This window comes from Oncorhynchus nerka, linkage group LG6, assembly GCF_034236695.1.
Source record: "Oncorhynchus nerka isolate Pitt River linkage group LG6, Oner_Uvic_2.0, whole genome shotgun sequence".
NCBI lineage: Eukaryota > Metazoa > Chordata > Actinopteri > Salmoniformes > Salmonidae > Oncorhynchus > Oncorhynchus nerka.
In genome coordinates, this window is record NC_088401.1 from 35,731,864 (window position 1) to 35,756,283 (window position 24,420).

The following is a 24,420-nucleotide window of genomic DNA, read 5'->3' on the forward strand; positions in this document are numbered from 1 at the left end:
TGAGAAATAATATTCTTTGGTCTGATGAAACCAAGATTGAACTCTTTGGCCTGAATTCCAAACTTCAAGTCTGGTGGAAACCTGGCACCATCACTATGGTAAAGCATGGTGGTGGCAGCATCATGCAGTGGGGATGTTTTTCAGAGGCAGGGACTGGGAGACTAGTCAGGATTGAGGGAAAGAAAAATGGAGCAAAGTACACGAGATCCTTATGTAAATGTGATATTTCAGTTTTTTGCATTAATTTGCAAAAATGTCTAAAAACCTGTTTTTGCTTTGTTATTATGGGGTATTGTGTGTAGACTGATTCAATTGGTTTCCCCCTCGTCAATTTCAGAATAAGGCTGTAATGTAACAAAATGTGGAAAAAGTGAAGGGGTCTGAATACTTCCCGAATGCACCTGTGTCTTCTGCTTGGATAGCTCCATCTGTGCCACTGAGTCCGGCTTTAATTCCAGAACCATTATTCTTTCATTTGGTTCCACTGTTCCGACCTGAAAAATAAAGATCTGAACCGGTTCAAACACAAAAAAAAGTACTGGTTTAAATCATTCCTTTCTGTTCCATTTTAAACCTCTGAACATAGTTTTTTTGGTCAACATTAAATGACTTCACCAATCAGTGCGGATGGAGCAGCTTGCTATGGAGTGGGCAAGCAATAGTTTTTTTTTAGCTTAGGCTGTCGATAGTGCATGGGCGCTATTGGCTGCCTAGGCTATAGTTGTCTATGTGCGCGATGGACAACTAAGTGTAGGGTATGAGATGCGACTGAAAGGTGGGGAGAGAGTGAGAGAGGGTGGAGGAGGAGGCCTGACTTGAAGCGCTGGGCATCTTGTTATGACATGCATTATCTGAATTAGGCCCACAGAATTAATGCTACTGAGGAGTGGCTTCTATCAAGGAACTTTTAATGTTTTTTTACTTCCAAGAGTTGGACCAGAGTTAGCTCGCTAACAAGCTTGTGTGTGCAGACCGGCACCAAAATAAAATAACATCTTACATTTTTGTAGTTAATAAATCCAATGTGAAACGTGATAACTATAGTATCCGTAACTAAGCATAAAACAAGTGAATCCATTATTCTCCAATTAAAAATATCTCCTTAATTTCTGAATCATGCTTGCAAAGTCATTAGGCTACAGTAGCCTATGTTTTAGCGGGGGAGGGGGAACATTGTCTACACTCGAACACACACTGGCAAAGATTTTCATCTGGCAGGAAAACACTGGAATAAGTCTCTGAGTGACAAGAGTGAGGGCTTTCGCCTTGGTGCTTTTTTTTTGTGGGGCGAAAAGAAAATGCCCCGAACATAAAATAATGTTAATACCGGATCTCATATTTTTTAAATAATGGTTCTGTTTCGGTTTTTGATTCTGTTCCTCTAAATATTTAGTTATTTTCCTGTTTTGGTTCTGTTCCCTGAACCGGTTTCAACCCCCACTTTAAATACAGTTTGATTAGATTTAACCCTATTCTATAACTTTTATTTTTGGTTGAGATGGAGAAGTGAATTCAACATATTTATGATTAACTCTTAGATTCCATTTGAAATCAACCAAAGGTTAAAACCCTAGGCCTATACAATATCTTCAGAAAATATCAGCTTAATCAGCTTCTTGATATGCTACACCTGTCAGGTGGATGGATTACCTTGACAAAGATTAAATGCTCACTAACAGGAATGTAAACAAATTCGTGCACCACACATTTGAGCAAAATAAGCTTTCTGGGCGAATGGAACATTTCTAGGAATATTCTATTTCAGTTCATTAAACATGGGACCAACACTTTACATGTTGCGTTTATATTTTTGTTCAGTATATCATTTTGAATGAATTTTTCTCACGATCCACATTGGTAATTGTCAGTGACAAATATCTAAGCAGGGCTTGGTTAAAACCCTGGATGGGAGATCGAATGGATAGCTGTAGATATGTCAACTCTCCAGTATGAGGTGCTGCCCAGACTATAATTTTTTTCTCCAAGTGAATATTACGTTTTATACAAGATTCGTCTATGTTGAAAATTGGTTACCATGATGACATAATCATTTGGTTAAAATGTTACCCTCAAAACAAGAGTTGATGACTTTTTTTCAAATCAAATGTATTTTCCACATAGATTGCACGTCACAATACGTAGACAAATTACGCTGAAACAACATTGATTTAACCAGTTTGTGCCCAGTGGGTAGAGTCTATTAGATGACACCTCACCAAACGTACATGGCTTTAATATCAGCTGAGGGTCTTTACAGTTCTCTAAAATAAAGACCTTTAATATATACCATGCGTACATTGTAGGTACTGCAAGTCTACAATATGTAGTCATTAAAGTGTACTGGATATGAAGGTTAGCATGGTGGCCTTAAATGGGGTTGTTGCCCCCCCCCCCGGGGCTAGGGTCAGTCTGTTATACATGGAGTATTTCTCCTGTCTTTTCCGGTGTCCTGTGTGAATTTAAGTATGCTCTCTCTAATTCTCTCTTTCTTTCTCGCTCTCTCTGGGAGGACCTGAGCCATAGGACCATGCCTCAGGACTACCTGGCACGATGACTCCTTGCTGTCCCCAGTCCACCTGGCCGTGCTGCTGCTCCAGTTTCAACTGTTCTGCCTGCGGCTATGGAACACTGACCTGTTCACCGGACGTGCTACCTGTCCCAGACCTGCTGTTTTCAACTCTCTAGAGACAGCAGGAGCAGTAGAGATACTCTCAATGATTGGCTATGAAAAGCCAACTGACATTTACTCCTGAGGTGCTGACTTGTTGCACCCTCGACAACTACTGTGATTATTATTATTCGACCATGCTGGTCATTTATGAACATTTGAACATCTTGGCCATGTTCTGTTATAATCTCCACCCGGCACAGCCAGAAGAGGACTGGCCACCCCTCATAGCCTGGTTCCTCTCTAGGTTTATTCCTAGGTTTTGGCCTTTCTAGGGAGTTTTTCCTAGCCACTGTGCTTCTATACCTGCATTGCTTGCTGTTTGGGGTTTTAGGCTGGGATTCTGTACAGCACTTTGATATATCAGCTGATGTCATTAATTTGATTTGAAATGTGAGAATAAACTTAAACCCATTGCCCGTATTCACAAAGAGTCTCAGAGTAGGAGTGCTGATCGAGGATCCATTAAGCCCATTAGATCAAGATTAATAAGACTGTATGGACAGCGAGGGACCTGATCGTAGATCTGCCCTCCTACTCTAAAGACACTTTATGGTTAATGGCGGGATCAATGCTCCCTTTTCTCAGTGCGAAGCAAAAGACACATATTTGAAGTTTCTCTTCTGACTCACAAAACCATGCATATGTTAGCCTGCAGCTAATGGATGTGAGCACATACACAATGCTCTAAACTGGTTGTGACTCAATCCTGAGACAGATATTATGGCAATCACAATGTATGAATGGGAAATGGAGAAGTGAAATGTGTCTTATCGAGTAACCGTCAACTGCTGGTGCTGTGTGTGTGTGTCTCCTGGAAGAGGTGATGCATGAGGGCCTTTGAGCGATGCCTGGACTGACAGGTGGCGATGAAATGGTAGAGAGGACTACACACACACACCCTGCCAGGGGCACTGATGGAGAGGAGAGCGAGGAAGACTTTGATCCCCGCACCAAGGCCACTCAAATGGAGAGTCAATGATGAGGAGAAGAAAAATATGCAGCGACAGACAGAGAGAGAGAGAGAGAGAGAGAGAGAGAGAGAGAGAAGTGCTCTCTAACCTCTGTGCTCATTGATACAGATGTTGAAGCATGAACACACAGGGAATCCGTCATCCGACAGTCTGACTGAGACAACCTACAGGACAAACATCTACAAGGGATTTATTAACATACTGTGACATATACAGATGTAGGATCTCAATTTGATCACTCTTTTGTTGCTGAGAACTTTCCTGCACGGCAGGAAATGCAAACTTGTAGTGTATTTGAGTTTTAAAAAGGCTTCTAAAGTTTGTCATTTTGACTGAAGTTTTGTAAAACATATCTTTCAGAGCCAACAAACCAGACTGACATGCAGTCATTGAAAACTTCTTTGCAGAATTCAATATAAACGGGGGGGAAATTGGTACCATTTCATTACAGATTAAATGGTCTTGATCGCTCTTTTGTTGCTGAGAATTTTGCTGCATCACAGGAAATACAGATGAGCTTTGTGATTTACATAAATTCACTGAAAACCCGCACTAACACAGTTATATTAACAGTATTGTACTTTTCATGTAGTATAATTTTGGTCAGCTAATAGCCTAACCACTGATGAAGCAACATTAAGGACTAAATGTTCAAATCCTGTTGCTGCAGGATTATTTTGCTGAGACAATACAGATCTTAATTTGATCACTCTTTTGTTGATAATTTGCAAATTTGTGTATTCAAGGTTTAAAAAGGCTTCTAAAGTTAGTAATTCCCACTTTAAAATGTCAGACTTGATTTGCCCTATCGTAAAATGTACCAACCACTACAGAAAATATCCATTAATTATAATAATTGACATTTTTGGTTGCTGCAGGATTATTTTCCTGCTGTAGCAAACTGGCTCTAATTAAGATCCTACATCTGTACTGGTCAAATTAAGATCCTACATCTGTATGACTGTCACAGCAGCGTAAGGTAACAACACCTTGCTATAAAGACAAGTTACTACTGTAAAGTCAACACGATGACATGCACCTCACAAAAATATATTTGTTTCCGTTGCTTAAAAACTCCACACATACCATTTCACAGCATCTCAAAACACATTCCCTTTGATCTGTATACACACACACATCCATTTCTCCAGCCTTAACTGTTAGTGTCTGGGTGAGGGAGAGGGACTCAGGAAGCTAAACCCCATTACTCTGTGTGAAGAGCCCAGGTAATTATGTCTGGCATTTTGACAAGTGCTTGTCGGACTGAAGGTCAGTTCTGTCTGCATTGGTGATCTATGCTAATCTGCTCAGCTGGAGAGAAGAGGGAGACCAGCATTCTATGGTGTGTCTGTTATATACCTCATGGATATACAAAACAACGAACACGTACACTGAGTGTACAAAACATTAGGAACACCTTCCTAATATTGAGTTGCACCCACTTTTGCCCTCAGAACAGCCTCAATTCGTTGGGGCATGGACTCTACAAGGCGTCGAAAGCATTCCACAGGGATGCTGGCCCATGAGGACTCCAATTCTTCCCCACAATTGTGTCAAGTTGGTTGGATGTAATTTGGTTGGTGGACCATTCTTGATACACATGGAAACTGTTGAGTGTGAAAAATCCAGCAGCATTGCAGATCTTGACACACTCAAACCAGTGCGCATGGCACCTACTACCATATCCCGTTCAAAGGCACTTAAATGTTTTGTCTAGCCCATTCACCCTCTGAATAGCACATATAAACAATCCATGTCTCAATTGTCTCAAGTCCTAGAAATCCTTCTTTAACCTGCCTCCTCCCCTTCATCACTGATTTAAGTGAATTTAACAGGTGACCTCAATAAGGGATCATAGCTTTCACCTGGATTCACCTGTTCAGTCTATGTCATGGAAAGAGCAGGTGTTCCTAATGTTGTCTACACTGAGTGCAGACATTCTATCTCCATCTGTGATCTACGCTAATCTGATAAACTGGGGAAATTGGGTCGAATTTGAACCCATACTTGTAGCGGTCAGGGCATAAGATTAATACCTGCCACCCGCCAGATGCGGGTAGATTTAGGTATTGGCAGGTAAGAATGTCTACTTCCCCAGTCACTTTGGCGGGTGGTCAATTTGCAGGGTCCCGACAGGGCGAGCGTTTCATTCGCATTTGTGAATAAAAGTAGTCAAAAGTCAAGTATGAGCATATGTGTGAGTTGCAATTTTTTGTAGAAAAATGCTGAATTCGCTGTTTAAAAAAAATATTTTTCTGCTGTTTTGTTTCATAGCTGCATGTGAATCCTACATCCCACCTTGCGCAGCAACAGCTTTGCGCAATGTGAGTGAAGCGCTGATAGGATTCATTTTTGGAGGCGCTGGCACAGACATGAAAGTTGGTCTAATTTACTCAAGTCAGCAAAGTGAGACTTTGTCCTCATGTTTCTTGGCTTATTTACATCGGGTTTTTTTTATCACAGTCTGGGTTGTTTTTCAATGTTAGTTTGAATCTGCTGCTTCAACTGATAGCAAAGGGACACTGTAGGCGGCTACTACTAGTCACGTCCCAAATCTCTCACACACAAAGACACGGAATCAAGTGGCCCCGTTACCATGGTAACCCCCCACCCTTAAAAGGGCAGCTGAATATTTGGTCTCATTTGATAATTTGGTTCAAATAAAACATCTAATTAAATTGAGCAATATACCACATTACTTCTTACCAATACATGTCTTCTTTTGGAAACATTACAAAGCATGGTCATTAGTTTTATGAAATTATGGTGACAAATTATTTTTGCTGGTAAAAAAAAATCTGAGTGGCTAGTAGATTTTTTTGATCTACTTGCCACAGTGGCTTGTGAAACACACAGTTAATTTTAGGCCTTAGCAGCGGTACATAATACATGTGTTTCTAGAGGCAGCGGTATAGACTACTACACAAACCCAGGCCACAGACATTCTATATCTATGTTCAAAACACAGTTTCCCTGTTTCCATTGCTGCTTCTCTGTATGTGTATGTGTGCGAGAGGATATATCTCCCTGACTGAGGGCACGGCAGTGTCTCAGTCTCTCTACATTCAAATTAGATCTCTCTTTTTCCTATTATCTATCTCCTTTCCCCTTGGCTGCATCTCCCCAGCTCTTTCTCACCATCTTCCTCTCCTCATCCTCTCTCTCGATCTCTCTCTGTCCCAGGGGTGACAGCAGTGTGTCAGGGCTCTGCTCCTGGCTGCTCCAGATGGCCCCGGCTGCTGGCCCCTGTAGGTCCAGAGGCCCCAAGCTCTTTGACCGGGACTGTGGTTCTCACGGCCTGGGGGCCCGGGCACGCTGCTGGGCCTGGCCTCTGGGGCCTCTGGGGTCGACCAGCCGTGACAGCCCAGACAAAGGGGTGTCCCTCATCCCACCGCCCACCAGCCTACACATCTTCCCGAACAGCCACCCATCCTTGACCACAGAGCGTGGACAGTGTGTCCAGATCACTGTCTAAGCTTCATAAAGGGAGCATTTTGATACGTTACTGGTCGGAAGACTCAGCACAAGTACTGTTTACTTCACCAGAAACACATACCTTAAAGAAAATAACAGACCGTCATACTCATACGTGATGTTACTGCCAAGAAGAGGTCTCGTTGCTACGTTTGCCAATAGAATACAGTGAAGCAGTCTGTCCAGGCAAAATGTGCAAAAGACTTTCAAATTGCATGGCGTGTTTCCTCTTAATGATAGCATGACAGATGTTTTGTAAAGATGAAGTAATATCACATTAGCATCATAATTGCATATCTAATGATATACCGAAATAAATCTGTTCAAGAAGATGGAAGATAATACAAATTGCCTCCTAACAGCGCAGGGGAAAAAAAAACCACATTCATTTCAAATGACTTCAAGTGATCACGTGCTCCAATGTGAAGTTAATTTAATAACATGTGACAACATGTAAAGCAACATATGATAACACGAAACTACACATGTGAAAACATGTGACCACATGTAAAGTGTTCCAAAAACACTTTTTCACATAATTTCACATATGACATTTCACGTGAAAATGTCACATGAAAATTCTTCCATGTAAAATCATGTGATTTTTCTATAAAGGGAGGCATTTTCTTCACAATATAAATCCCCCAAAACCCCCTGAAAAAAACATGAATTTTGGGATGTTTCAGAAAGGCATGTAAATGTGTATAACACTGTATGAATGATATTGGTCCACATAGAGCAATTGCTCTAAGGAAACACAAAACAACCAATGCATGTTTCCACCTACCCGGTTACTGTACACAGAGGAAAAAACAGAAGGAGAAAATGAGAGAGGGATTACATTTCTCATGGCTAAAGAAACGTTGGTTAGTAGTGAGCGTAACACATTTTGACAGAACCAATTTCCCATGTGAAGGTGATTTACATGTTTGCCGATCAGTCTGAAGCACACAGCTTTTCACCACATTCAGAACCTCATTCTATGAGAGCGAGAGAGAGAGAGAGAGAGAGAGAGAGAGAACGAAGGAGCAAAAAGCAAGAGTGTCTTTAATGACAAATTGCAACATTGTTTTTTTACAGCTTGGTCAGCTCTTCATCAAAACTTGAATAAATAATTTCCCTTGCAAATGATTCTCACTCACACACAAACACACACACTAGCCTAGTTTCTTTTATTATAAAGCAGCCGCCTTCTCTTTTGTTTTCTAGCCGTGCGGGGGTTTAGTGAGCACAGGTCATTGTCCGCCAGTTTTCCAGTTGAGCAAAACACAAGAGCTCCTAGTAGCTCCTACCTTCACTAATACAGTGAGACCTCCCATCATGATTTTCACTTCTTATTCTACCCGTAACAACCCACAGCCAAAAGATGGCAATGCTTTCATTGAGATATCAAATCTCCTCTTTATACTGTCCATGTGCATCCCAAATGGAACCATAATCCCTTTCTAGTGCACTACTAACATCTTACATATGAGTGAAGATGTTTGGGTGTTTAAAAAATATATATCTGTCTACTAGTAGTGCACTATATAGGGAATAGGGTGCCATTTGGGATGCACACCATGCTTTTCAATGGGATCTCTCCCTATAAGAAGGATTTTCAATGGGACCTTTCTCTCCCTATGGCTTTTCTATGAAATATGGGTCATTCCACAAAATGGGTGCCTTTTGGAATGCAAACTTAAGAAATGTAAAATATTTAACTTTAAAATATCTCTTCTTTCAACATTCAATAGGATGGAGGGTATTTTTAGACTACGGAAAAACACCTTTTCCCATCTCAGGCATTACAATCCTATGAACTAAGAGCATTTTATCTGCACCTGTACCACACTGTGTGTCAACCCTGTTACGGACACTTATTTAACTGCCTAACTAATATTTATACAGAACAAAATATAAATGCAACATGTAAAGTGTTGGCCCCATGTTTCATGAACTGAAATAAAAAGTTCCCAGAAATCTTCTATACGCACAAAAAGCTTATTTCTCTCAATTTCTTTACATCTCTGTTAGTGATAATTTATCCTTTGCCAAGATAATCCATCCACCTGACAGGTGTGGCATATCAAGAAGCTGATTAAACAGCATGATCGTTAAACAGGTGCACCTTATGCTGGGGACAATAAAAGGCCACTCTAAAATGTGCAGTTTTGTCACGCAACACAATGCCACAGATTTCTCAAGATTTGAAGGAGAGTGTCCACCATTGAATGTTCATTTCTCTACCATAAGCCGCCCAACGGGCCTCACAACCGCAGACCACGTGTAACCACGCCAGCCCAGGATCTTCACATCCGGTTTCTTCACCTGCTGAATCGTCTGAGACCAGCCACTCGGACAGCTGATGAAACGGAGGAGTATTTCTGTCAGTAATAAAGCACTTTTGTGCGGAAAAACTCATTCGGATTGACTGGGCCTGGCTCCCAAGTGGGTGAGCTAAGCCCTTCCAGGCCCACCCATATCTGCACCCCTGCCCAGTCATGTGCAATCCCTAGATTAGGGCCTAATGAATTTATTTCAATTGACTGATGTCCTTCTATGAACTGTAACTCAGTAAAATCATTGAACTTGTTGCATATTGGTTTTCTATGTTTTGTTCTGCATAAAAGCATGTTTGAGATAAATCCAAAATGTTCTCAATGATCAAATATCCTTTGTACAAATAAACACATATAATATCAAACTAATAAAGTTGACGTTGGCCCTCTAATAGAGTTGAGGATCCAGGTGATCATCGGCCATTACTCCTCATGTGGTGTAGAGCATGGGGCCACATGGTGTTCATGAAATGAGGAATTATTCCGCGCAAAAGGCATCCATTTCGTGGAACGACCCACATATCAAAACAGATCTAGTAGACATGTATCAAAACAACTCCCAGACATCTTCCCTCACATGTTAAATGTAACACTTTATCATGGCTGCATAGGGAGTGTACGTTGTACTGATAAACATTACTCAATGTAAATGTCATAACATGTGGACGGAGAAATGTTTTTGAATGAATAGGGCCCCAGTTGCAAGTTTAAGATTTTCACAAAGACATAGGAAAAATGTATTCATTCAAATTGAGCTATCATTGACACAGGCCTATTCTCCAATCCTAATCATTGTGTTCTTGTTCTGACCATTTCCACCAAAATTGCTTTATTGTCAACAGAATGCTTTTTCAAGAAAAATACTCACTATAGAGCTAAACTAAAGAAACACCTTACAATTCCTCCATTTATTTTGCACAAACCTGGAAACCAGTCAATGGTTAACACACAATGAGCCCAAGGGTTTGACGAGTGTGTGTGTGTGTGTGTGTGTGTGTGTGTGTGCGCGACGAGTTCATCAGGCGGCCATGTTGTTCATGCACTGGCAAACAGAGGTCAAATGTAACCCAGGATTACCCAGGAGGCAGAGTGTTATTCAGTTTCTGTTTTACATTCAACACAGAGAATATTCATTTTGTTTCTGAAGCACCGGCAAGAGACGGCTTTGAAATCATGAAAAATGATCATATCACATTGGTCACTGTACCGCAGTTGTCCTTGATCTTTGAGTGTTTTATAGTTGTAAAACATTCAGGAAAACAATTTATAATAATGCAGGATAATAGTTGTGTTTGACTTCCGTATACAAACTGAATGTTTCTTATTCTACGTATATGAATCTTTATACACAACTTTATACTACTGTATATTATGGTAAATGTGTAAACATTGTAATAGATTTATCTGTAAATCTATGGCTTTCCTGTAAATCTACAGATTTCCTGAAAATCTACGGCTTTCCTGTAAATCTATGGATTTCCTGAAAATCTACGGCTTTCCTGTAAATCTACGGCTTTCCTGTAAATCTACATGTATACATGCCCTATTCATTTCCCAACTGAAACCTTGTAAGGGGGATATCTAAGTATTCCTCCTGACAGGCAAATCTCGGTCAGTCATTGGTATTCTGGTCAGCTGGATTCATAATTCATCAATAGCAGTCAGGCTGCTGATAATGTTGACTTAACATTTGGTCTGGCATTTCGCTGCAGTCATTAGGTCTCCCACCACGGTGCCTAATCAACACTCAAATCACTCCACATAGACAGACGCACGCATGAGCACGCACACAGAAACACACACACACAGGCATGTAGGCACAAGCATTCAGGCACGTACACACACACACACAAAGAAAGTATCTCAACCTAGTACCAATGGATGTACCCATAGGGGTCCACAGCACTAGAACCATGGAATAACTGTTATTCTGGTGCTTGCACAATCCTGGCTTCAAAACCCATGTAACACCAACCATTCCAAACACATTTTCATCATCTTCCAGCCATCTTTATGTCTCAAATCATATCACACCCCAATCCCCAAAACCCCTTCTACCTATTTCATACACTCTTAGAAAAAAAGGGTTCCAAAGGGGTTCTTTGTGGAGGGATAGGGTTCTACCAAGGACTATTTTGATCAGAAGGACCCTTTCTGGAAGACAAGGGTTCTTTGTAAAGCAAAGGGTTCTACCTAGAACCTTTAATATCATAGGAACTGTTTTTGGAAGAACAGGCTCTTTGATGATTCTTTGGAAGGCAAGAAGGATTCTTTGAGAGGAAAGAAAGGTTCTACATACAACCATATATAATATTTCCCAGCATGCTCTTTTGCAGTGAGATTTTTTGAATTGTGTGTTTTACTGTAATATCTGTGTTTTTTTGCAATGATTGGTTGATTAATTTTATGCTACACAAATATAAATAATATACAGTTTTCTAAACTAATCCAATCTGTTAGTAATTGGATTTATTTCACCCGTTGCTGAGATGGTTGTTTCAGTTTAGATGATTGAGGTAGTCTCAGTATTTAACCTTCCATACACTGCCAGTCATTCTTAATGCAGGTTGCAGGTGATTAAAAATTCCACTTGTTCGATAGCCTAACTCCGTATTACAATTCACTTGCAAGCCAGCATAATGTGGCCTGTAAACCAGGAGATTCCTAACACCACTGTGTTAGGGTATAACTAGGCCCATATAAACCCAGCAAAAAAAGAAACGTCCTCTCACTGTCAACTGCGTTTATTTTCAGCAAACTTAACATGTGTAAATATTTGTATGAACATAACTAGATTCAACAACTGAGACAAACTGAACAAGTTCCAGAGACATGTGACTAACAGAAATGGAATAATGTGTCCCTGAACGAGGGGGGGTACAAAATCAAAAGTAACAGTCAGTATCTGGTGTGGCCACCAGCTACATTAAGTACTGCAGTGCATCTCCTCCTCATGGACTGCACCAGATTTGCCAGTTCTTGCTGTGAGATGTTACCCCACTCTTCCACCAAGGCACCTGCAAGTTTCTGGGGGGAATGGCCCTAGCCCTCACCCTCCGATCCAACAGGTTCCAGACGTGCTCAATGGGATTGAGATCCGAGCTCTTCGCTGGCCATGGCAGAACACTGACATTCCTATCTTGCAGGAAATCACGCACAGAATGAGCAGTATGGCTGGTGGAATTGTCATGCTGGAGAGTCCTGTCAGGATGAGCCTGCAGGAAGGGTGCCACATGAGGGAGGAGGATGTCTTGCCTGCAATGACCAAAGGTTCAGTCCGATGATGTCCGACCATCACCCCTGGTGAGACAAAACCGCGACTCGTCAGTGAAGAGCACTTTTTGGCAGTCCTGTCTGGTCCAGCGACGGTGGGTTTGTGCCTATAGGCGACGTGGTTGCCGGTGATGTCTCGTGAAGAACTGCCTTACAACAGGCCTACAAGCCCTCAGTCCAGCCTCTCTCAGCCTATTGTAGACAGTCTGAGCACTGACGGAGGGATTGTGCGTTCCTAGTGTAACTCAAGCAGTTGTTGTTGCCATCCTGTACCTGTCCCGCAGATGTGATGTTCGGATGTACTGATCCTGTGCAGGTGTTGTGCTACATGGTCTGCCACTGCGAGGACGAACAGCTGTCCGTCCTGTCTCCCTGTAGCGCGTCTCACAGTACGGACATTGCAATTTATTGCCCTGGCTACATCTGCAGTCTTCATGCCTCCTTGCAGAATGACTAAGGCATGTTCACACAGATGAGCAGGGGCCCTGGGCATCTTTCTTTTTGTGTTTTTCAGAGTCAGTAGAAAGGCCTCTTTAGTATCCTAAGTTTTCATAACTGTGACCCTAATTGCCTACCGTCTGTAAGCTGTTAGTGTCTTAATGACCGTTCCACGGGTGCATGTTCATTAATTGTTTATGGTTCATTGAACAAGCATGGGAAACAGTGTTTAAACCCCTTACAATGAAGCTCTGTGAAGTTATCTGGATTTTTACGAATTATCTTTGAAAGACAGGGTTCTGAAAAGGGATGTTTATTTTTTTGCTGAGTTTATATGTAATGTATTGTCATAAATAATTACATTTGAAAGGCTAATAAGGCTGGTGGAACTGTTCATAGGAAGAACCCTCCAAAGAAAAAAAAGAAAGAAAAAAAAGAGTTCTCAGTAGAACCCTTCATAGATGGTTCTAGGTAGATCCCTTCATAGAGGATTTTAGGTAGAACCATATACAGGGAGTTCTTTTAAGAACCCTATATAGAGGGTTCTAGATAGAACCCTCTGCAAAGTGTTCTACCTAGCACCAAAAAGGGTTTCGCTATGGGGACAAACCGAAGAAGCCTGTATGGTTCTACTTAGCACCTTTTTCCCCCCTAAGAGTGTAGTGTTGTTGTTGTAGCATCTCTGTAAATGGATAGGACAGAAACAAACCCCCATATACCACCCTATAATACAACAGGAGTAGAGTGGTGCCAAATTCCTTTCAATGGAACAACAGCACATTTCAGCCAATAAAAAAAGGCTCCATGAGGTTTGTGCTAGTGTTGTTACTGTTGTTGTTCCAACCCCGGTGTTATTGACTGTTGGACTGTTGCTCTCTGCTTCGCAAAGTCAATTCCAATCGAAGCAAGGGCGACACCCTCCCGTGTTGTCCCAAGCTCAGACAATGCCAGCGGTGTTGTGGTGCGGTGCAGGAGCGGTGCATACTGAAATATCAAATCCTATTTCTCTCTCTCTCGCCATGACACCTTTCTATCTGGCTATACGAAGACTAGCTTGTCTGAGAGTCACACTCTCCATCCCAAATGGCACCCTACGCCCTATATAGTGCACTACTTTTGACTAGAGCCCTAATACTAAGCCTATGGGCCCTGGTCAAAAGTAGGGCATTAAATAGGGAATCGGCTGCCATTTGGGATGCAGACTATTTATCTCAGTAGGAACAGCAGTGTGTCCAGCTTGTTATCCTGTGTGAAAATGATCCTCATTGGTCATTACACCATGTTAATAATCTTATAGACATGGCTTGTCCGGACTAGAAGGACACTGTGATACCTATCCTATCAAGCGCGGTGGATCTGAGACTCTCATTTACTCAAACAGAGAGAACATGACAAAATGGTGTGTAGGTGGTGGAAATTAAATCCAGTATAATGGAGGTCATTGGCACGATGTGGTTCTTTCTATTTAAATGTGCTGAGTTAGAAATGTAGCTAATAATTTCTACTTGCTGTGTGGGTTTGTGTGCTGCATGGGTAGAGCACACAAACCCTGTGTGTCTCATTGTGTGTGTGTGCTGTGTGACTGTCAATGTACATGTATTGTATGTTTTATTTGACCTTTATTTAACTAGGCAAGTCAGTTAAGGGAAAAAAAATGTGGGCCTACCCCCCCTTTGTTCGGGGACACATTATTCAATAAATGGTGATGATCGGTCATGATAATGGTGGGTGGATCTTGGGGGATATGGGTTGGTGTAACTGTGAGAATGGTCCTACCTGCAACGTGAGCCACATCTGCAGTGCTAACATTGTGAGGGTTGGTGCCCACCCTGAAGGTCACAGCTGGACCCAGCACTCTGGAAGACAGAAGAAAAAGAGACCAAATTAGCAACACCCCAAACTCAATACCCTTCAATTGAACCGCAGTCCGAGGTAGAAAGAGAGGAATAGAGACGAGTCGAGAAAGACAGAGCGACTCCCTGAGAGCTTCGGCGACCAGCGAGCTTCAAAATCAACTCGCACCTTTCATAGTGGACATGGACACAGACAATGGAAGGGGGGTTGTTTTCTCTCTTTGTTTGAATTTGAAAAAAACACCAAAAACATGGAACTGTGGCCCCGTATTGCAGCTGAGAACCTTGTTTGCTTTTCATCTCTGGCTACCCGTCTGTCCAGGGCCAGGAACAGACCTTTTAGGGGGTATGTGCTCAAAACACAAACCGCGGTAACAGACTCGTTGAAGAATTACTACTGTGATCGTTTAGTAACATAAAATCAATAGATGGCCACATCTTATAGAGTAGAGGAACCGCTGATTTGGCCTCGTTTTTTGGCTTGCTCCTCAAGAAATGCTGGCGGCCATGACAGAAGCCAAACGGGAGTTGGCTTGGGGGTGTGGTTTGATGTGTGTATTTCTTGGGTGTGTCCTTGTCACCACCAAGACACACCCATCTGTCAGAACCTTGCCTGCAGCTGTTTTCCCCCACTCAATCACAACATTCAAACCTCCTGCAGGTCGAGTTCAATAACTACAGGCAAATGTCTGGTGAGATGCCGGAGGAAGCTTTGAATAGGTCAGTAGCCTACAGAGTAATGTGAGAAGAATGCAATTTCTGAATTGATGTAGATATTGTAAACTAAGTGTTTTGATCACTTTTAAATGTATTAACAGGTCAATGTAGAATAAACAACCCTTTACATAATACCACAGAAGCAGTGTTCTGCTAATATAACAATGTACACCTTTCATCATCATTCCCAGCTGATACAGATACTGCGCCTATCGGCATTGCCTGGTGGTAATGGGGCTACCTTGGAAAACATGTCGGGGCGATCATACCTTCCTTTGTGGTGTCCCGTATTCAACAGGAGTTGATCCTGGTGCGGAATAAACAGGGTTTCTCCCACAATTCATTAACAGAAAAAGACAACATAAGTAAAAGTTGTGTCAAGTACAATTTTAATGCTGAGTGCAAGATCTCTCTCCATTTAGAGACATCAGTATCAAGCCCGTCTCTCAGTCGGGACTCACATCATCTTGCAAGTCTCCAAGTGCACATACACAGTCGCGGTTCTATTACCAACGGCAGTTAGGATAGGTGATATTTGACAAACAAAAATATACTATGTTGAAGTTTGAAGAGGTCAGACTAAACCTACCTAATTCTGGGCAACCCCATCGACGACCGTTGGTGAGCAGGCAAGAGGTGAGGCTGGAGGTGAGGTCTTTGCCAGCGCCCCATTGATAGGCATGGCAGCATAGATCAGTTCCTGACCCCTCATCAAAGACACTGGTCTGTCACACACAAACACGGAGCACTGACTACATGATCAATGGTGGTCGTGATTAGCGTAGTGGAACCAACCTGATCGCTGCATTCACCTTTCAATTTCACTTCAGATGTCATATGTGAAGTGAAATAGAATGTTAAACGCAGTGATCAGGCTGGTTCCACCAGGCTAGGTTATGAAGATGAATTGGGACAAAACTCTAAACTGTTTTGACCTTTGAACAGGTCAAATGTCACCAACCTAATTCAAGTGTCCTCCCTGTTCCATGTATAGGAATGCTCACGGCGAAGTCATGTCTGCGTGATGCTGAGGGTCCCCTTGCTGGTCTTCTCTATGTTGCAGGTTCGGCTGCAAACTGGACATCTCTCAAACAACTGCAGCAGGCAATCTGAATAAACAATGTACTTCCTGGTCGAAACATTGTAAGTAAACAACCAAATGTTCAAGGACTCGAAGATTACAACGTGGCTGTGAGTGATAGCTACCTCCTTTTGAAGTAGTCCCTGATACATATGATTTTTTTATGTATTTCATTTGACGATTGTACATTGGCAATACCAAGGTAGTTTTTTGTTTGGTTTAAATATGATATGGCTTAATTGTAGAGGTTGGGTATATTATGACCTAAAAGCTGATATATAGTGCGGTCCTTGTTTGCCGATGTGAAACGGAACAATTATCTTTTAAGATAAAACTGAATAAATATTAATAGATTTATTGTTAGGGCTAGGATAAAGGATTATATAATTAAACCTGCCTAGGTTCTCTATAGGAATAGGCCTATACAATCCTAAAATAATTGGTGTTATTACCTTTCACATAAAAATAAATCCATCTCAATATAAAAAATGTAAATGATGATTATTCTTCCGATACACACTGGCAAATGGAGGGATTAGGTATTGTCAAGAGAGTTGTTGTCTCTAGTGTGTGGCAGGCTGGTTAACACTGGGATAAAGTGATTCAAGTTTAACGGTAGAACTAATACAATAATTGGCTTATGGAAGCACTTCTCTAAGCGAGAGAAAGGTATATTATATATTTCTATATAAGCTATTTATGTTAACCTTTTATAACCTTTTATATTATTGATCCTAATGATATAGGCCTAGGTGTTTGGCTTGCGGTCGGCTCTGGCACGGCCGTGGCACGATATAACAGGAATACTGTTATATAATGTGATAATATATATAAATATATAAACAGGATATGATGCAATGCCTAAGACACATTTTACTTGCGGTCATTAGCGGCCGTTAGAATCTATGCTCCATTTTCCTTCTTTAGTCGAAATAGAACAGGATATAATGAGGACTACATGAAATATGTCTTGCATTTAATGGTCATAAAAAAGGACTGGTCTTGCGATATATTTAGGTTCTTTTCTCTTCATTAAAAAAAATGAACTGAGCAGGCTGGGTTGACATGCTTACAGCCTTGCTAGGACTTTCTAAATATATGAGCGGGCATTTATAAGATTGTGCTGTTATTATTTATATTAATATTATCTGATATTGTTACTATTTTCTTATATATATATATATATATATTTTTTTTTTTTTACTGTTTTCCATGTTATTTGGTTAGTTCTCTTAAGCATCCTCATAGATATTTATGCTATCATGGGACTGCCCATATTTCCTTCTGGCCAACACCAATTGGCGGCTAAGGGTTTGCCTTAGGACGCATCAGGGAGATGGTCTGATGGTCTTAGTGGCAACAGACCTAAATATGGTGAGAGTTTTTAGTGGGCAGAATATTAAGACAATTGGAGGTTTACAAAGTTGCAGCTTAACAGTGCATATTATTATGGTACAGCTATATGGACACTTAATCATCATGGTGCTTTTTAATGGTAAGTTTACAAACATTGGTTGTGGTAAGTATCATTATGGTAAGTGGGGAAATAAATATAGAAAGTTATAATTGGAATGGCTTAGCAGATCAAAAAATATACATTTTTCCATGGCTAAAATAGAAAGAATATAATATCTATTGTTTACAGGAAACTCATTCTACAAATATAGATGGGATTAGGTGGAAAAAGGACTGGGAGGGAGAAATATATTTTTGTCACGGGCAAAGAAATTCAAAAGGGGTGATTTGAATAATTAATACAAATGTTGATCCAATTGTGCAAGCTGTGCAAACAGATCCTCAAGGAAGATGGATTATTTTAAATATGCTATTGGACCAAAAACAGATCTGGCTAATTAATCTATATGGGCCAAATAACGATGATCCACACTTCTTCGAAAATATATATAATAATCTGTTGAGCTCACAAGCAACGAAATAATCTATTATTATGGTGGGAGATTATAATACGGTTTTAAGTACCTCAATGGAACGTACAGGAAATCACTCTACAAACGATCACCCTCAAGCACAAAGATCATGGATACATTAGAACTAGTGGATATATGGAGGGTGAAAAACCCTGGCCTAGTGAGATAAACTTGGAGGCGGCTTAATCAAGCTAGCAGTCTTGATTACTTCCTGGTCTCATTCTTTCTGGCATCAAAAGTAGAAAAAAGTAATAATAGGAGACCGAATGGGATCAGACCACCATCTAATTGGCCTCCATTTAACTCTTACAAAATTTCTAAGACAAAATAATTCATAATTGACTTTTTCTTGTAGTTCCCCTTATTGCATGGGACACTTTCAAATGTACTTTCAGAGGCCATTCAATACAACACTCATCATTAAAACAAAAACAGTTTAGGTCAAAAAAAGATTTGACTAATAAAGGAAATAGAGGAAGGAACAGCGCAGGTAGATGGTAATGGAACTGTAGTATAGCGGCACAAAATAGGTTAGAGGAAAAACAAATGGAATTTGAGGTACTTATTCAAGAACGATTAAGTGTAATGTATTACAAAAATAAAGCTAATTGGATGGAAAATGGTGAAACACTTTTTTTCTTGAATCTTCAACATAGAAAATATACCAAAAATCATTTACAGAAACTCATTACAAATGGAGTTATCCATGATTCACCAAATTATATTTTGAAAGAGGAAACAAAATATTTTAAGTGTATGTTTTATTTTCAGTCTCCTGAATATCCACTGAATGATGTTAACTATAAGGATTTCTTTCCTAATAATAATAATAATAATAATAATGTAAAAATAACACATTTACAGAAAGACCTGTGTGAAGGCCAACTTACAGAAGAGGAACTTTGAGGCAATAAAATCTTTTCAGTCTGGAATAACACCACGGCTTGACGGTATACCAGTAAAGGTATATCAGACCTTTTTTTGAAGTACTCGGAGATCCCTTATTAACATGTTTTAATTACTCCTATACAAATGGTAGACTTTCAGGTACTCAACAAGAAGGTCTGATTTCATTACTACTAAAACAGAACCCAGGTGGTAAGTATAAAGATCCAGTCCATTTAAAAAAACTGGAGGCCTCTAACACTTCAATGTTGTGATGTGAAAATCCAGGTGAAATGCAGGGCACATAGAATAAAAAAAAGTTTTGCCAGATATTGTTCACCTTGATCAGACAGGTTTTTTACATGGATAATATGTTGGAGGTAAAATACGACAATTACTTGCAACAATTGAACATTATGAAACATCAAAGATACCAGGCCTGGTCTTCACAGCAGATTTTGAAAAGGTGTTTGATAATGTACGACCAGAATTTATAAATAAATGCGTGGATTCCTTTAATTTAGTTGAATCTCTTATACAATGGGTTAAAGTTATGTACAGCAACCCCAGCTGTAAAATAGTAAATAATGTTTACCACTCAGAAAGTAGTGAGCTTTTAAGAGGAGTAAAACAAGGCTGTCCGTTGTTTCCATATCTATTTATTATGGCCATTGAAATGCTAGCTATTAAAACAAGAACATCAAGTGTTTAGAAATACAGGGGATAAAAACAAAAGTGTCAATGTATGCTGATGACTCTATTTTTTTTTCTAGGTCTGCAATCTGGATCCCTGAACAGTCTAATTGAAGATCTTGATCACTTTTCTGGCCTCTCGGGATTAAAACCTAATTATGACACGTGTACCATATTACATTCTGGACCGTAAAAAGAAAAACAGTGTTTACACGACCTTGTAGTTGGGCTTAGGGTGTAGTAGACATACTTGGTATTCACATCTCAAAAAATATAAATGAACTTACCACAATTCATTTCAATAGAAGGTTGCCAAAATTGATAAGATTCTGCAACCATGGAGACTCTTGTCTATTTATGGAAAAATCACATTGAATAACTTTTTGGTCCTATCACAGTTTAATTACTTACTAATGGCACTGCTCACTCCAGATGACTCGTTTTTTTAAATCATATGAGCAAAAAAGATTTCATTTTATTTGGAATGCTAAGCTAGACAAAATTAAACATACCTATTTATATAATGAATATGAGTTTGGGGGGCTAAAATGATTAAATATTAAAGCTTTAAACCTCTCACTAAAAGCTTCACTCATACATAAATTATACTTAAATCCAAAATGGATCTCCAGTAGATTATTAAGAAAGGGTCATCCTTTGCTCAAAAATTGCCTTTTTGCCTTCATACAGATTTCTCATTTCCGTCTAATTGAAAATTACATTTTGTTTAAAGTATCGCCCTTTCTTAAACAAGCCATACAAACAAAGCTGGTTACAATTTCAGTTTTGACAGCTTAGGATAGATAACACTCTAAAGTTTCCAAAACTGTAAAATATTGTCTGTGAGCATAACAGAACTGATATTGCAGGCGAAAGCCTGAGAAAAATCCAATCAGGAAGTGACTCTTATTTAGAAACCTCTGCGTTCCTATGCGTCCCTATTGAGCAGTGAAAGGGATAGCAACCAGATTCCTTTTTCTATGGCTTCCCTAATGTGTCTAGTGTCACAAGACATAGTTTCAGGCTTTTATTTTGAAAAATGAGCGTGAGCGACAACATTGCGTAAGTGGTCACCTGGTGGCTCTCAGAGGGATTTGTGCGTAATAGACAAATGCGGCCATTGTTTCTCTCGCTCCTACTATGAAGCCAACTGACCCGGTTGATATATTATTGAATAGATATTTGAAAAACACCTTGAAGATTGATTATAAAAAACGTTTCCCATGTTTCTGTCGATATTATGGATCGAATTTAGAATATTTTTTGGCGTTGTCGTGACCGCAATTTCCGGTCGATTTCTCAGCCAAACGTGAAGAACAAACGGAGCTATTTCGGCTACAAAAATAATCTTTATGGAAAAAATGAATATTTGCTATCTACCTGGGAGTCTCGTGAGTGAAAACATCCGCAGCTCAAAGGTAAACGATTTCATTTGATTGCTTTTCTGATTTTCGTGACCAAGCTGCCTGCTGCTAGCTAGGCATAATGCTATGCTACGCTATCGATAAACTTACACAAATGCTTGTCTTGCTTTGGCTGTAAAGCATCATTTCAAAATCTGAGATGACAGGGTGATTAACAAAAGGCTAAGCTGTGTTTCAATATATTTCACCTGTGATTTCATGAATATGAATATTTTCTAGTAATATTTTTTGGCCGTTGCGTTATGCTAATTAGTGTCAGTTAATGACAATTCTCCCAGATCCGGGAGCGGTAGTTCCAAGAGTTAAGAGAGCCAGTTTCATCACAGCGCTTGATGTTTTTGCGACTGCACTTGAAGAAACGTTCAAAGTTCTTTAAGACATGAAGGTCAGTAAATACGGAATATTTAAAGTAATGAAGGATTGTCGTTTCTCTTTGCATATTTGAGCTGTTCTTGCCATAACATATGGACTTGGTCTTTTACCAAATAGGGCTATCTTCTGTATATCCCCTAACCTTGTCACAACACAGCTGATTGGCTCAAACACATTAAGAAGGAAATTCCACAAATTCACTTTTAAGAAGTCACACCTGTTATTTGAAATGCATTCCAGGTGACTCCCTCATGAAGCTGGTTGAGAGAATGCCAAGAGTGTGCAAAGCTGTCATCAAGGCAATGGGTAGCTATTTGAAGAGTCTCAAATATAAAATCTATTTTGATTTGTTTAAAACATTTTTGGGTACTACATAATTCCATATGTGTTATTTCATAGTTGATGTCTTCACTATTATTTTACAATGTAGAAAATAGTTCAAATAAAGAAAAACCCTTGAATGTGTAGGTTTTCTAACATTTTTGACTGGTAGTGTATGTCTGCAGAAGCATTGCCCCATACCGGGCTACATACACATCAGAGAAAAATCATTCTCTGAGACAAATAGGCATAAAGCCAACAGCAATTTGTAAAAAAAAAAAAAAAAATCTAGGGGGCCTCCTGAGTGACGCAGCAGTCTAAGGCGCTGCATCGCAGTGCTAAAAGCATAACTACAGACCCGGGTTCGTTCCCGGGCTGTGTCACAACCGGCCGTGATTGGGAGTCCCATAGGGTGGCGCACAATTGGCCCAGCGTTGTCCGGGTTAGGGGAGAGTTTAGCCGAGGCAGCTTTACTTGGCTCATCGCGCTCTAGCGACTCCTTGTGGCGGGCCAGGGGCATGCAGGCATGAACGGTGTTTCCTCCGACATATTGGTGCGGCTGGCTTCCGGGTTAAGTGGGCGGGTGTTAAGAAGCACGGATTGGCGGGTCATGTTTCGGAGGACGCATGACTCGACCTTCGCCCGCTATGACACTTGGGGAGTTGCAGCGATGAGATCGAAAATGGGGAGAAAAAGGGGGCAAAAATAAATAAATCTAGTTAATCTATAGGGTTTAATGGTGGTGTGATGGAGGCAGATACCTCTACATCTTAGACACAGGCCAGGAGATTTGTTGTATTACTATGTTACTTACAGCGCACTTAATTCAGACCCCTTGACATTTCCACATTTTGTTATGTTACATCCTTATTCTAAAATTTATTAAATTATTTTTTTTCCCTCATCAATCTGCACACAATACCCCTATAATGACAAAGCGAAAACAGGTTAAGAAATGTTTGCAAATTTATACAAATAAAAACAGAAATACCTTATTTACATAAGTATTCAGACCCTTTGCTATGAGACTCAACATTGAGCTCAGGTGCATCCTGTTTCCAATGATCATCCTTGAGATGTTTCTACAACTTGATTGGAGTCCACTTGTGGTAAATTCAATTGATTGGACATGATTTGGAAAGACACACCTGTCTATATAAGGTCCCACAGTTGACAATGCATATCAGAGCAAAAACCAAGCAATGAGGTCGAAGGAATTGTCCGTAGAGCTCTGAGTCAGTATTGTGCCAAGGCAAAGATCTGAGGAAGGGCACCAAAACATGTCTGTAGCATTGAAGGTCCCAAAGAACACAGTGGCCTCCCTCATTCTTAAAACTCTTCCTAGAGCTGGCCACCTGGCCAAACTGAACAATCGGGGGAGAAGGGACCAAGAACCCGATGGTCACTCTGACAAAGCTCAAGAGTTCCTCTGTGGAGATAGGAGAACCTTCCAGAAGTACAACCATCTCTGCAGCACTCTCCACCAATCAGGCCTTTATGGTTGAGTGGCCAGACAGAAGCCACTCCTCAGTAAAAGGTACATGACAGCCTGCTTGGAGTTTGCCAAAAGTTACCTAAAGACTCTCAGACCATGAGAAACAAGATTTTCTGGTCTGATGAAACCAAGATTGATCTATTTGGCCTGAATGCCAAGCGTCACATGTGGAGGAAACCTGGCACCATCCCTACGGTGAAGCATGGTGGTGGCATCATCATGCTTTTGAGATGTTTTTGAGCGGCAGGGACTGGGAGACTAGTCTGGATCGAGGGAAAGATGAGACGGAGCAAAGTACAGAGAAATCATTGGAGAAAACCTGCTCCAGAGTGCTCAGGAACTCAGACTGGGGCGAAGGTTCACCTTCCAACAGGACAACGACTCTAAGCACACAGCCAAAAATGTCAAGCGGTCTGAATACTTTCCGAATGCACTGTAGGACTTTTAAATAATGCCAGGAAGAAAACATTTTTCTTGATTACAATATTACAATTCACAAGACA

General features: G+C 40.5%; 1 protein-coding gene across 1 annotated transcript in view; it reads right to left on the bottom strand.

Moving 5' to 3' along the window:
- The window catches only part of ptprn2 (protein tyrosine phosphatase receptor type N2), a 255,259-nt gene that overhangs the window by 131,019 nt on the left and 99,820 nt on the right, over positions 1-24,420 (bottom strand). The window contains exon 10 of the mRNA XM_029661555.2: positions 14,925-15,004. Within this exon, the coding sequence (XP_029517415.2) occupies positions 14,925-15,004 (80 nt within the window). The remainder of the gene's footprint in view (positions 1-14,924; positions 15,005-24,420) is intronic.